The sequence below is a fragment of the Oncorhynchus keta genome, chromosome 34 (genome assembly GCF_023373465.1).
Source record: "Oncorhynchus keta strain PuntledgeMale-10-30-2019 chromosome 34, Oket_V2, whole genome shotgun sequence".
Classification (NCBI taxonomy): Eukaryota; Metazoa; Chordata; class Actinopteri; order Salmoniformes; family Salmonidae; genus Oncorhynchus; species Oncorhynchus keta.
In genome coordinates, this window is record NC_068454.1 from 41,956,567 (window position 1) to 41,972,435 (window position 15,869).

The window sequence follows — 15,869 nt, forward strand, 5'->3', positions numbered from 1 at the left end:
TATATATATATAAGGAAACAATGACAAAATATCTGGCTTTAATATCCTACAAGCTTTTTAGCTGTTATATGTCTGACTCAGAAGTTGACAATGTTACGTAAAACTCATACTCTCGGTAATTATACCAGAGATCAATCTCTTACCCAACAGATGGGTGATGGTTTAGCGACAGATGTTAGGTCAATAATGTCAGCGTCTAGATTAGGCTACAGTGGATGGATGGCCTGCTAATCGACCGGGCCTGAGAAACTATTCCAGTGTGTTTGCCCATCTGAGGACGAGGTTGCCTGGGCGCAGGCTTGAGTGTTATTCTTTTAGAGTGAATGAGAGAGAGAGACCCTGTATTCAGAATTAGAACTGCTGACGCAGGCATTCTGCTTTAAGGCTACACACAGAGGTCTGAGAACTTCTTCCACACAGCAAACACCTGCAGTAGAAATGCAGTGGATTAAAATACACTCCACCTCTAAAACGGGAGATGTGGACAAGCTTTCTGACATGGTCATAGACAGATGAGGGAAGTGCAAGTAAACTTTACTGTAGGGATGATACTAGTATCACGATACTCGTTGGTATCGTGTCAAGGAAACAAAACAAATCAGATTTAACTTCTTTTGTGAAACAGCCCTAATATTGCAAACAAACATCATTGTTGTCATCGAGTCAATTATTTATTTTCCAAGCCATAGCGCACAATATTTTACACACAGCATGTTTTTAAAAAGGACCAAAGTTCTGTCTGCTTTGTGTTTAAATTTTTCCCATGGAAAAAAAGATTGCGATACTGGTATCATCCTGGCCCTATATTACTGCATATCATACTTTCCATACTTCTGTGGCCAATAATACTTTTCCTTTGAGCTGGCCCAGGCAAAGGCCAATTGGGGCAAACAATTTCAACAAACCCTAAATATCCACCATGTGTCCTAATACACACGTTGTTATTATGGAACACGTCATTCCTCCAATGGAAGACTTTGGGCATTATTACATTTGCGCAAATCCACTATGAGCAATACAGAACAAAACGTGCACCAATGGCCACTCTGCCAACACTCCTTCTTTGCATCATTTCCCTCCATTATGGCTTCCCCATTAATGCCACAATCCTCTATTCTTACTGCTGTTCTCTGGGGCTTTCACCACTTCCTTCCCTCTTTCACTGACGCGGGTCCCCGGGCCCCTGCGGAGATCGGGTTCCAAAAGCTAGGACTCAGAAGTGGCTGGGTAAGACAGAGCTCACCACCGCCACACTCCACTGTAAATAACTCTGCTCACCTGACCCAGCCTGCCACACCTCACTTAATGCTATAATGACTGGTTTCATTTCCAGTCTAAGCCTCTGACCTCGCCACTATTGTGTTGTGAGTTTATAATGACAAATTGCTCTGAGATGTTTCCCAATAGCGGAGAATAGTAGCGGAGAATAGTTTCTGTGTTGGGAAAGAAATAGTGCATTCTGTGTAGTAGGCACGTGTTCGGATTCTTGCATGTTTTAATGAATGTACAAAATGGGTCTGTGCAAATGTTGTCTGTGTTTCTATGGGTTGTATGTGATTTTACACTATGCCAACTTAACTGGTTTATTACTTCCAGTAGAGGGCATGCAGGGTGACTCAGGGCTAACGGCTTTATCCCCTCATCTTTAGTACTGTAATAGCTTCCGGTCCTGTAGCATAAATCTAGCTTCCTACCTAGCCTAATCTCTTACTATAAATGGAATACGGGTCACATCATGGCGGAAGGAACCAAGGGAAGCAAACAAACACACACACACACACACACACACACACACACACACACACACACACACACACACACACACACACACACACACACACACACACACACACACACACACACACACAAACACACACACACACACACACATATTAAGCACTGAATGAGCTGTAGGCTAGATGGCAACCAGGCTAGCTGGCCTCTAACCGCATAGCTATCCACTGAGTCTGTTGGTGGAAAAAAAGAGGGGAAGAGAAAAAAAAAAAAAGGGAGCCTCTGGGGATGCCAACAAAGGCCAGTCTAGTCTTCACACTCAGTTGTCTCTCACACAATGAGCAGTGTGTGTGTAGGCCTGCTGTCATACACACTCCTCTCATTAGGCGAAAGAGCAGCAGTCCACCAGTCAAACCACCCCCCTGACCCGGCTAGTCTACAGCATCCTGGGAGAACTGATACTGCGCTAATGCCCTTCACTACACAGAACCGTACAGCTCAGTCAAGCAATCTCCACCAGAGTACATTTTTGGAACAAAAAATGTTCACTGCTGAAGAGGATTACTCGACTTGATTCAATAGTCTGAAGAATATCCTGTAGGCCCAGTCATTCCGAGTAGTTTTTGTGGATCTCTTTGAGAGAGCACATAGAGGAACCTGGAGGAGGTTTGTTCTATTTAAAACTTACTTAGGTATGTTCCACCAATGTTCAGGTTGACTTATTTGAGCCCCCGGGAAGTTAGTGACCTAAACTACTCACCCAGCTAGCGTGCATATGCCGGCATAAGTGTATCCTCTACAGATATGACTCAGGGCTAACTGTGTGGGTACGGCACAAGTTTGTATAGCACAAGAGTGTATACGGCAAATTATGAACGCTTACACAAATGTGTATTCCACATAAGTGTACATAGTGCAGATAGCCCCAGTAAGACTGCCATTCTGCTCCAAGGCTCTTATCCTGTATCAATGCTCTGTAGTGGACAAGTACTTAGCCAGGCTGATAAGGAGAAATTACACTGACCTTTCTGGTGCTACAAACAGTACTGGGAGAAATACAAATGTTGGATGTTTGTCTGCTCATAGGAAATAGCCATTACACTGATAGAAGAATGAAACCATTAGATAAGCATAGCAAATTGTAACCAACAAGTGTTGCTTTTATTTAATCCATTTTAAAATAAGGCTGTAATGTAACAAAATGTCTAAAAAGTGAATGTACAGTGCCTTGCAAAAGTATTCACCCTCCTTGGCATTTTTCCTATTTTGTTGCATTACAACCTGTAATTTGAATGGATTTTTTTGGGATTCATGTAATGGACATACACAAAATAGTCCAAATTGGTGAAGTGAAAAAAATTACTTGTTTCAAAAAAATGTCAAAACGGAAACGTGATGCGTGCATATGTATTCACCCCCTTTGCTATGAAGCCCCTAAATAAGATCTTGAAACCAATCACCTTCAGAAGTCAAATAATTAGTTAAATAGCTAGCTTTCTGGTCACGCGCTTCTAACAGTACACTTCAAGTGACCCTCGTTCAAGATGGCCGTACTTCTTCATTACACAAAGGAATAACTTCAACCAATTTCTAAAGACTGTTGACATCCAGTGGAAGCGATAGGAACTGTAAGAAGGTCCCTTAGAAATCTGGATTCTGATTGAAAAGAGAGTAACCTCAAAAAATAGAGTAACCTCGAAAAAAAAAGTCTGAATGGTTTGTCCTCGGGGTTTCACCTGCTAAATAAGTTCTGTTATACTCACAGACATGATTCAAACAGTTTCAGAAACTTCAGAGTGTTTTCTATCCAAATATACTAATAATATGCATATCTTGCATTTTGCGGATGAGTAGCAGGCAGTTGAATTTGGGCATGCATTTCATCCGGACGTGAAAATACTGCCCCGTCAGGTTTTAAGCTGTACACTCCACAGAGCTGGGCTTTACAGAAAAGTGTCCAGAAAAAAAGCTATTGCTTTAAGAAAAGAATAAGCAAACAAATTTGGTGTTCGCCAAAAGGCATGTAGGAGACTCCCCAAACATATGGAAGAAGGTACTCTGGTCAGATGAGACTAACATTTAGCTTTTTCCCCACAGTGAAGCATGGTGGTGGCAGCACCATGCTGTGATGTTTTTCCATCGGCAGGGACTGGGAAACTGGTCAGAATTGAAGGAATGGTGGATGGTGCTAAATACATGGAAATTCTTGAAGGAAACCGGCTTCAGTCTTCAGGAGATTTGAAACTGGGACGGAGTTTCACCTTCCAACAGGACAATGACCCTAAGCATACTGATAAAGCAACACTCGAGTGGTTCAAGGGGAAACATTTAAATGTCTTGGAATGGCCCAGTCAAATCCGAGACCTCAACCCAATTGAAAATCTGTGGTATGACTTAGATTGCTGTACACCAGCGGAACCCATCCAACATGAAGGAGCTAGAGCAGATTTGCCTTGAACAATGGGCAAAAATCCCAGTGGCTAGATGTGCCAAGCTTATAGACATACCCCAAGAGACTTGCAGCTGTAATTGCTGCAAAGGGTGGCTCTACAAAGTATTGACTTTGGGGGGGTGAATAGTCATGCACGCTCAAGTTTTCAATTTTTTTGTCTTGTTTCTTGTCTTTTTCACAATGAAAAATATTTTGCATCTTTAAAGTGGTAGGCATGTTGTGTAAATCAAATTATACAAACCCCCAAAAATATATTTTAATTCCAGGTTGTAAGGCAACAAAATAGGAAAAATGCCAAGGGGGTGAATACTTTGCCAAGCCACTGTACTTTACAAAATAGTTTAACCTGCCAAGTGTCTAGTCTTGCCATCTATGAGCTAAATCTTAACATTTACCCAGATGCTGCTGTTGCTGACAGCTAATCACCCCATCCGCCTGCAACATGCACCACACAAACTCTTCTCATCTGCTTTTTCTTTCGCATCTCATTAACCCATTTTTGTTACATAAATGCAATGTGCCGAGTCTAGGGAGTTTGTGAATCTGCATTTACATGCATTGCCTGTGACGCAGTGGATTTTAGTCAAATCCATTAACTACATTTATAGGAAGTTGCTGCGGCTACGATAAAAATGAATAAAGCGTTGGCATTGGGGTAAAATGCCACCATTGAGACCTGCGGTTTTCTGCCTTCATTAGAAAATGAAGTACTGTCCTTGTAAGCCACATGTGACGCACATGTTGAGGCTGTGAGAGAGAGGTCTGTCTGTGGAGCAAGCAATCCCCATTTAAAAGAACTAGTGAGCATCACTGACTCATTGCATCACTGACTCATTGCACTCCTGATTCAGAGGGGCTGGGTTAAATGTGGAAAACACACTTCAGTTGAAGGCATTCAGTTGTACAACTGACTAGGTATCCCACTTTCCCTTTCTCTCTGTCAACAGTGACAGAGAGAAAACTCTGCAACTTCAGTATCATGCACCGCAAACCAGCTACTCAACCCCTTCAGAAATCACATTACAGATTATTTTGAGGGTAGAGCTCTAAAAATAGTTAGTCTGAGGTCTGAACCGATGTTATATTTGTAACAGTTGCAGTATTTTTATGGCCCTAGTTCAGGAGTCTCCAACCTTTTCTAGCATGAGAGATATATATATATTTTTTAAGTAATATGTCACAAGCTAAAAAACAATATGCAAGTTCTTCTCCTCTACCCTGAAACTCTTCTCCTGGTCCTTAGGGTACAAGATATGAGTTTTCTGTCAATATACCTGGTATATACATTTGTGTTATTTGTTTCCCAGATAAGTTGTCCTGATACGACCCATACCAGCTCACTGTCTTGTCAACTGATTTAACTTGTAATATACGCTGGCTCCTTTCCTGTTGCAAATGTATTATGGGGAACGTATACATTTCCCAAATTGACCTTCTCCTGTAACATACAGTATATACAGTGCCTTGCGAAAGTATTCGGCCCCCTTGAACTTTGCGACCTTTTGCCACATTTCAGGCTTCAAACATAAAGATATAAAACTGTATTATTTTGTGAAGAATCAACAACAAGTGGGACACAATCATGAAGTGGAACGACATTTATTGGATTTTTCAAACTTTTTTAACAAATCAAAAACTGAAAAATTGGGCGTGCAAAATCATTCAGCCCCTTTACTTTCAGTGCAGCAAACTGAAAGTAAAGAAATTAATTAATTGACTGCAACAAACAGTCACTAACTTCTTGACTGCACCCTCTTTACTGTACAAGTCGTATAAAGGTATTTGCTTTAGTTCCTCCTGTTCTTTCCAGATTTCAATAACATCCTTGCCTCATGAGGTCACCTGAGTAGGATCCAAGGGTACATGTGAAGCTTGCTCTATGTACTGCAACTGTGAACAGTTGGAGCATGCTCATATGAGTTCACTATAAAACATCCACATAGCACTGACGTCATACCTTTCTCACATCATATCCCTCATGACCCCCCTGCTAATAGTAATATCATGAAAACATACATCCCACTTTTAACACCTCTCCCCTCCCTCTCCCTCTCTCCCTCCCTCATATTCTAACTAGACGAGGACTGTGTGCATTGATTTCCTGGGGATGAGCCTGGTAACATGACCTAGGCCACGGGTAGGGTTCCCGGCCTGAGGTGGAACGGACCCCTCAATGGGAACATCCCCTCACTGTGTTACAGCAGCAGCAACAGTAGACGAGTGTGTGTGTGTCTGTATTTAGGCCAGGCAATCCCCATATTTACAATACTGCTATGCAAGTGTGTGTCACCTGACACTGGCACTCAATAGATCAGGCGTTTATACTGTTCTTATGCCCCCAGCAGCCCATCCCAGCCCACCCCCAACATGCTTATCAAACACACACCTTGTGTCTGCCCTCTCAACACACAAGAAGAAATGAGGCCACTGATTAAACGTGTCACACACACTGGTTTACAGGCATTAAGAAATAAAATTTTCTTAAGATTAGGCATTAACTTATTTATAACCGCTATACAAACGGTCAGTCAAGAATAACTTGTGCCCTCTCCTCCCAATCGAAACTTCAAATGGAGTGTCTACTTCGAGATAAGTACATTGCAATTCCTCTTTGGCTATAGATAAACTATGGTGCCAAGTAGTCTTTCATATGAGCACCTGTTGTTTCACAACTTGTTGATGGTGAGTCATTTAAAAAGGTTCAGTATTAGGTGAAAAGCTAGTGGAGAGAACAGTAGATTGAGGCCAGTGTGGCGGTAGCCAACAACGCATTCTTCAGTAGTGAGTCATGCTGGAAAAGGCGTTCAAAGATGACCCAAGTCTGTCGGCTAATACTTGAAAGCTACTTTCCGCTATGACTCCCATTCTACATGTCGAAGTATGTGTATTTCCACTCTTTTTGAACGCTTCTTAATTCAAAATGTACCTTTATCGGGAGTAGGCCTTGCCTATCATGTCACTTGTTCGCAACCAGGTGTCACGGAAAAACACAATTTTGCTGTTTCGGAAGTAAGATAAACAACTTTTTCTTTCTGTGGACTGTGTTTATGGAAAGGGAATGACAATTGACATTCCTAAAGTGCCATGTTCACAAAGTCAAAGCCAGTCTTGGACGGGAGCCATTTGATAACATCTATGTAGCTATGTTGTAGTCTTGGGTCTCTCTTTATGTAATGTTGTCTCGCTTGTTGTGATGTGTGTTTTTTGTCCTATATTTTTATTTCATGTTTTTGTATTTTTAATCCCAGCCCCCTTCCCTGCAGAAGGCCTTTTTTTTGCCGTTTGGTAGGCCGCCATTGTAAATAAGAATGTTTTATTTAACTGACTTGCCTAATTAAATAAAGGTTTAAAAAAAATACAAAAACAAATGTACACTTCCACGAGGGAAACAAACGTGGGCGCGCTTACAGAGGCCTTATCAAGGTAAGCACGCTACACAGTGAGAACTGAAAAAGTGGATACACGTTTGAGAACGGTTGTTATTTGACGTAGAATTAACGAGCCCCTAAGTTATTTTACCACCAAAAGTGTATTACATGTTTATAAGGACAGTATGGCGGCAGGTAGCCTAGCTGTTAGAACATTGGACCAGTAACTAACCTCTGTATTCGTGACCATTTTCAGCCCGTCAAGAGGTATTTCACAACAAGGGAAGCAAATCGTTGTATTTCTTGTAAGGTCGCTGGTTCGAATACTTGAGACGACAAGGTAAAAATTAATCTGTCGATATACCCTTGAGCAATGCACTTCACCCTAATTTGCTCCAGGGACACCGTACTACTATGGCGGACACTTTAAAATAACATTTTTACAAGCATTTAGTTACACACGCAATAACATCGGCAAAATAGTTGTAAGCGACCAATAATGTAACGTTATTTGATTAGAGTGGCTTAGCCCAGGAACGTGACTGGCTAGCTAATGGAATAATTAGCCTACGCTTTGTAATCAAATGGAATAAAAACCCACCAATAGGCGCGCCTGGTTCTAAAAAATAATAGCAGGCTACAGGCAAATATCCATAGGCTAGTTTAGACTATGACAAATTCTACAATTTGTTGATAATGTGGAGCCCACCCAAATGCCTTCAACTTACTTCTCCGCCGCTGCTTCTTTGGCAGTCTCATCTTTCTTCTCCTGGTCGGTCACCGGTATAGCACTTTCAGTCACAGGTATAGCAGCACCTTCGGTCTTCGTGCAGTAGGTCCGGGTCCCAGGTGTGGCGCAAAGCAAAGGGCGGTGGACACCGGCATGGAGAAGCTTCAATTTGAAGCTGACTTGGACATCAAGAGAGGCGTTGCTGGAGCAGTAGTGGATTGGTAACGACGTTTTATTTCTTGTAATACATGTCAAAGGGCGCTTTAGGTTGGATTGAAACAACTCCTTCAGCACTGCCGAAAACCTCAACTGTAACATTTCAATCCTTTCGAGCAAGTTGAGGAGAATGTCTGCCTGAAAAAAATCCTAAAACTCGAAATTGAAAGATAGGCAAAGTCACTGTACCACGTTAACATTCAGCGTGGGCAATGACTAGCACTGTAATGTACTGACGTTGTAAAAATGAATAAAATCCCTTATCTTACGCCCCCTAAACATCCTATTGGTTGGAAGCGTCTTTATGGCGGATTGGCTGGTCTTGGTTTCTATCATAATTTTGTCCTGCATCATTTCCTCTGACGAATTGCGGTTCCCTAGCGGCGGGAAATATTTTAATTATTGAAAGGCATTGATGAAAGTTATTGCGCGTGCCGAATACCGATTTATTTCCCAGAATGTATGTCAAAACTTTAATCACACTATTCATAAAACTCTGTTCAAAACAAGGATGACGTCCCATGTGGAGGTCATTCAGTTTGTCTAGAAAATGTTATTTATTTAGTTGCTCTTTTAACTTGAACTTAATCTATGGATGTATTGGAAGACTCTCAATAAAACATAGATGATGAATGGAAACAAATGTACATTATCTAATGATAGCCTAATGATGTAAGCCTACGCTCAGAAGTAAAACAAAAGCACAGCTATTATCATTCAGACATGGAGCAGTAGCAAATCATTCTAATCAAATTAATGAGTTGTGACAACAAACCCTTGTCTACTGGGAGAGACAGATTGATCCAGGCTCTCTCTCCCCCAGCTGGACAAATACAGTGTCAGTTCCCATCCTCAACCTTGGAGTGTGGCATACTTAGATTGACATTTTAAATTGGACAATACTCTGTCAGCACCAAAATATCATAGGAATTTATTGGACAGTCTTGTTGGTTCACTGTTAAAGTGCTGTGTGAGAAACAGAGAAGAGGCTTCTATATTGTTCAGTCAGCCCTCTCATAGAAGGAAAGGTTGACTGGCATTTCACTGTACTTGAGCACGTGACAATAAAACTTGACTGAATAATGAACAGTATGACCTTGATGACCATCCTATACATCACACATTCTCTCAATTACGTGACATTGGCTGGATCATTCCCACAAGATCATATTCCTGCTGATGTATTATATAGCCTTGCCTCTTGCTGTGACGGCCAGGCAGCGCCACTGGAAAACACTACATGCAGAGGAGGTGCCCATATTAGGAAATTGGATTGCAGACCGTTTTAGGGCAACGCCTCTTATCACTGATGGCTGTAGAAGAGAAAAGGGGAAGGATGGCGAGATGGAGAAGCACTTTACTTTAAAAAAAAGTGTTACTGTATTCTCTCCCCCACCACACACCTTTCTCACTCATTCTGTCTCTCTTCAGTGTGCAATAAAGTGCACTTCCTGTCTAGCTACTATCAGTTGATCAGCTGATATAGTGAAAGTTAGTGTTGGAGTTAAGTTCTCACAGTGCCAACTCATCACTGGGTTAGAGTCTCATACTATGTGGGCTGGAACACTGCATGAACCATTATTCACCACCATAAGGGTGTATATTTTACTACCCTGTAAAACCTAAGATCAACTAACCCATTTCTGTCAATGGAGAGAGTAAGGGAGACAATGTAATTGGGTTTCCTTTTGAAAGAGTACTCTCACACTGACACCATGAGCTCTTTTTCTTCTCCGGTTACAGAGATCTGAGGCATGCGTCACATCCGTTCCTTTTCTAGAAATATCTCACTCCTTTGCCATTAAATTCTTTCAGAGGGTGCCCCTAAATGGTATGTATGTGATTAGAGGCAAAAGGGTGCCCCCTCTCTTTTAAAATGGGTACTGCAATTACTTTAAATGTAGATATTGTAATGGTCTCGCACTGCCATCTCACATAGAAATGTGCATATATCTATAAGCACACTGTTATAATCCTGATTCAGATGACCATCCTACCCATGCTAAACTATGGCAATGTAATTTATTGATTGGCAGGTAAGGGTGCTCTCGAGCGGCTAGGTGTTCTTTACCATTCGGCCATCAGATTTGACACCAATGCTCTTTATAAGACACATCACTGCACTCTATAAACTGGTCATCTCTGTATACCCGTCGCAAGACCCACTGGTTGATGCTTATTCATAAGATGCTCTTCGGCCTCACTCCCCCCTATCTGAGATATCTACTGCAGCCCTCATCCTCCACATACAACACCCGTTCTGCCAGTCACATTCTATTAAAGGTCGCCAAAGCACACATCCCTGGGTCGCTCCTCTTTTCAGTTCGCTGCTGCTAGTGACTGGAACGAGTTGAAAAAAACTCAACCTCTTCATTCAAAGACTCAATCATGGACACTCTTGCTGACAGTTGTGGCTGCTTTGCGTGATGTATTGTTGTGGCTGCTTTGCGTGATGTATTGTTGTATCTACCTTCTTGCCCTTTGTGCTGTTGTCTGTGCCCAATAATATTTGTACCATGTTGTGTGCTGCTACCATGCTGTGTGGTCATGTGTTGCTGCCTTGCTATGTTGTCTTAGGTCTCTCTTTATGTAGTGTTGTCATGATGTGTTTTGTCCTATATTTTTAATCCCAGCCCCCGTAGGAGGCCTTTTGGTAGGTCGTCATTGTAAATAAGAATTTGTTTAACTTACTTTCCTAGTTAAATAAATATAATGATGCTACAATGGTTTTTGTAGCAACTACACTATACTACCCCCCTCCAACTAGTCAAATAGTGTCAGTACCCATCCTCAACCATGGAATTTGGCATACTTAGATTGACATTTTAAATGGGACAATACTCTGTCAGCACCAAAATATCTTAAGAATGTATTGTACAGTCTTGTTGGCTCACTGTTAAAGTGCTGTGTGAGAAATAAAGAGGCCTCCTGTACTCCCTGTTCACCCATGACTGTGTGGCCAAGCACGACTCCACCACCATCATTAAGTTTGCAGACGACAACGGTGGTAGGCCTGATCACCGACAACGATGAGACAGCCTATAGGGAGGTCAGAGGCCTGGCAGTGTGGTGACGGGACAACCGCTCCCTCAACGTGATCAAGACAATGGAGATGATCGTGGCCTACAGGAAAAGGAGGGCTGAGCACACCCCCATTCTCATCAATGGGGCTGTAGTGGACCAGGTTGAGAGCTTCAAGTTCCTTGGTCATCACATCACCAACAAACTATCATGGTCCAAACACACCAAGACAGTACGACCACACCTATTCCCCCTCAGGAGACTGAAAAGATTTGGCATGGGTCCTCAGATCTTCAAAAGGTTCTACAACTGCACCATCGAGAGCATGACTGGTTGCATCACCGCCTGGTATGGCAACTGCTCGGCCTCCGACCACGAGGCACTACAGAGGGTAGTGCGTACGGCCCAGTACATCGCTGGGGCCAAGCCTCCTGCCATCCAGGACCTCTATACCAGGCGGTGTCTGAGGAAGGCCCTGAAAATTGCCAAAGACCCCAGCCACCCTAGTCAGACTGTTCTCTCTGCTACCGCATGGCAAGTGGTACCAAAGCGCCAAGTCTAGGTCCAAACAAAAGGCTTCTTAACAGCTTCCACTCACAAGCCATAAGACTGCTGAACAGCTAATCAAATGACTACTCTGAATATTTACATTGACTCCCCCTCCCTTCAACCCTGCTGCTACTCGCCCTTTATTATATACATAGTCACTTTACCCCTACCTACATGTACATATTACCTCAACTAACCTGTACCCCCACCCCCTGTATATAGCCTCGTTATTTTTGCACTTTTATTTTGTAAATATTTTAAGAAAAAAATGTTAACTGCAAAGTTGATCAAGGGCTTGTAAGTCAGCACTTCCCGGTAAGGTCTACACCGGTTGTATTTGGCACATGGGGAGGCAGGTAGCCTAGTGGCTAGAGCGTTAGACTAGTAACCGGAAGGTTGTAAGTTCAAATCCCAGAGCTGACAAGGTACAAATCTGTCGTTCTGCCCCTGAACAGGCAGTTAACCCACTGTTCCTAGGCAGTCATTGAAAATAATAATTTATTCTTATCTGACTTGCCTGGTAAAATAAAATAAAAATCTTCATATTGTCAGCACCACCACAAAGCAGTTCCCTCTTCTTGGGATCATTTTCCTCCTTATCGCTGCAGATCAAAGTGTCACTGAGGGCTGTCATGACATGTTAAATATGTAATATCCACTTTAACATCATCCTCTCTGAAAACAACACTCTGCTCCATAAACTGTTCATTAGTGAGCATCTGAAAGGTCAAGAAGACACCATCTCCTCAACCACCTTGGTGCTGGAGAAACCGCCACTGGCAAAAATGAAAGGGGACATTCACCCAGAGATGGGAGCAGATGGCCACCGAGATTATGTCGTTCACCTTTGACACGTCCAGGTGAGTCCAGGTGAGTTTCATGAAGCGCAGGTACGTGTAACGATGGTGGCAGGTGTGCGTAATAATGCATAAACTGATGACGACGAGCGCCGGAGAGGGGGAGCGGGAGTAGACGTGACAGCTGCCGCTTTTGCAGACCTTCAGGCTTGTGCTAGATGATCTCCTTTCAGAGACTTAACGGATACTGATATCCGTACAAAACATAGAGTTGCAGGGATTATGACCTCCAGGATGGCCTTGGATATAAACCGTACAATCTCCATGCACATTTCTGCAAGCAGTGCCTTTATCATATGTGGGACAGAAACAATGTAGATAGATTACTCATAGCCGGGCTCTGCAACCAAGCTCCTCAAAGAGATACTCATCCTTAAAGAGGCACTATGCAGAAAATCACTCTGTCATTTCCAGGTTTCTAAGATTCTAATAGTTCACCTAATTTCAGTTGACAAAACAAGTAAGTATAGTGGAGGGAGTCATTGTACCATCTAATCCGCTGTGAAATGTATTTTCCTTAACCAAAAATATTACATATTCAGCTGTTTGAGCTGGTGTACAAAACCGAAATTAAACAGGGAGTACAGGAGAGGGCTCAGAACGCACCCTTGTGGGGCCCCAGTGTTGAGGATCAGCGGGGTGGATATGTTGTTATCTACCCTCACCACCTGGGGGCGGTCCATCAGGAAGTCCAGTACCCAGTTGCACAGGGCGGGGTCGAGACCCAGGGTCTCGAGCTTGATGACGAGTTTGGAGGGTACTATGGTGTTAAATGCTGAGCTGTAGTCGATGAACAGCATTCTCACATAAGTATTCCTCTTGTCCAGATGGGTTAGGGCAGTATTCAGTGTGGTTGCGATTGCGTCGTCTGTGGACCTATTGGGACGGTAAGCAAATTGGAGTGGGTCTAGGGTGTTGGGTCCATCCATGATTAGTCTCTTTAAAGCACTTCATGATGATGGAAGTGAGTGCACAGCTCTCAACCTTTGCCTCTCCGGAGTCCGTACGGGAGTTGCAACTACCAATTGGATACCATGAAATTGTGGAGAAAAAGGGGTAAAAGTCAAATATATATTCATATGTGTATATATATATATATATATACTGTATATTATTCCATCAGCTAAAGCTGACTGTTTTTGCATGGGCTTTGTCTCAATCCACCTCATTTGCCTATGTCTGCCTTCCACATCTGTGGTGGAAAGTGGCAGAGCTACAGCGCTCTTTGTCAGACCAGGAGACATTCTGAAAATCGGTCTTCTCACAAAGACATCTGTAGTGTCCGAAACGGTTTGGCCTACAAACTAACGACCCCCACAAGTGTCCCGGGATTAATCTAAAGGAAACCATACATACTGTATGAATGGAAGTATGGAGATAGTTTTGTGCCAACAAAAAGAAGGGGTCAAATATATATACAGTATCTGTAACGGTTTTCTTGAGGTGAAGGAGAGGCAGACCAAAACACAGTGTGGTGATTATTCATGATACTTTAATAAAGACTATACATGAATAAACTAACAAAACAAGACATGTGAAAACCTAAACAGCCCTATCTGGTGCAAACACAGAGACAGGAACAATCACCCACAAAACCCAACACCAAACAGGCTACCTAAATATGGTTCCCAATCAGAGACAATGACTAACACCTGCCTCTGATTGAGAACCATATCAGGCCAAACATAGAAATAGACAAACTAGACATGTAACAGAATGCCCACTCAGATCACACCCTGACCAAACAAAACATAGAAACATACAACGCTATAGTCATACAAAACTATGGTCAGGGTGTGACAGTATCTCCTAGATATAGGACAGACACTTCAAAACCTTATACCTTATGATTTATATTAGGACTGTCTTTTTTGCCATTGATGAATGCATTATTCAATGCTTTTCTATGGGCTATAGTAGTAAAGGCCAAATTCAATATTTTATCAAGTAATAAAGGCTTACTTTAAGAGATTAAGGGACTTACAGGGTCCATCCTGCCAACTCTTAACTGCCTCCATTGCATCCTTTTTTTACCACAAGAAAGCACACCAACACACATAACAATTTAAAAAATCATTCACATGACGTTGCATACTAATACTACAACAGAAGTTTGGACATACTCCTCAGTAATTTATTTTCAGACACTGGATGATAATCGGGTTGAAAGCATGTCAAGAGCCCTGGTCTGACAGGCCTTTGAGACACTCACTCTGGTTCATTTCATAACATTGCCACTGGTGAGATATCCCCTGAACTTCCATCCCAGTGAATTCCACATATGTGAAGGGACCTGTGTGCAAAGCAGAATTAAAGAAAAACTGAATCCAAAAATCTTTGAGATAGTCCCCCCAAAAATTCACAGCAATCAAGTTTTCAAAATATAGTGCATTCGGGAAGTATTCAGACCCCTTGTCTTTTTCCACATTTTGTTATGTTACAGCCTTATGCCCCATGCGCAGCCCTCACCTGCCCACTGTTCCAAGGGGCGTATCTACGTACCCTCTGTGTGATCTCCTCGCCTGGGCACACACATCACCTGTGTCGGGGGGCACCCAGATATGGCCCGTATTATCGACTGTCTCTCCGCCAAGTACTGGTGGCCCACCTTGGCCTGGAACATCCGGGTTTACGTCTCTTCCTGAGCACAGAGCAAGACACCTAGACACCTCCCCTATGGCGAACTCCACCCGCTTCCGGTTCCACAGCTACCCTGGTCCCATCTCTCTATGGACTTTGTCATAGACCTTCCACCATTGGAAGGGCACACCACCATCCTGGTCGTTATGGACCGGTTTTCCAAAGCCCATCCTTTGATTCCTCTGCCTGGTCTCCCTATGGCCTTCTCTCACGTCATCCGGCACTACGGGATACCAGAGGACATCGTGTCTGACCGTGGTCCTCAGTTCACCTCCTGTGTCTGGAAGGCCTTCATGGAATGA

General features: G+C 42.8%; 1 protein-coding gene across 7 annotated transcripts in view; it reads right to left on the reverse strand.

The window, feature by feature from the left end:
* The window catches only part of LOC118367156 (glutaminase kidney isoform, mitochondrial-like), a 61,781-nt gene extending 53,027 nt beyond the window's left edge, over positions 1-8,754 (reverse strand). For 3 of the 7 annotated variants that reach the window (XM_035750253.2, XM_035750252.2, XM_035750259.2), the window contains exon 1: positions 8,283-8,753. In XM_035750253.2, coding sequence (XP_035606146.2) covers positions 8,283-8,602 — 320 coding nt within the window. In that variant the 5' untranslated portion in view covers positions 8,603-8,753. Of the gene's footprint in view, positions 1-8,282 lie in introns of all 7 variants that reach the window. The other 4 variants (XM_035750255.2, XM_035750254.2, XM_035750258.2 and 1 more) reach the window with 2 other exon arrangements.
* Positions 8,755-15,869: the final 7,115 nt, after the last annotated feature.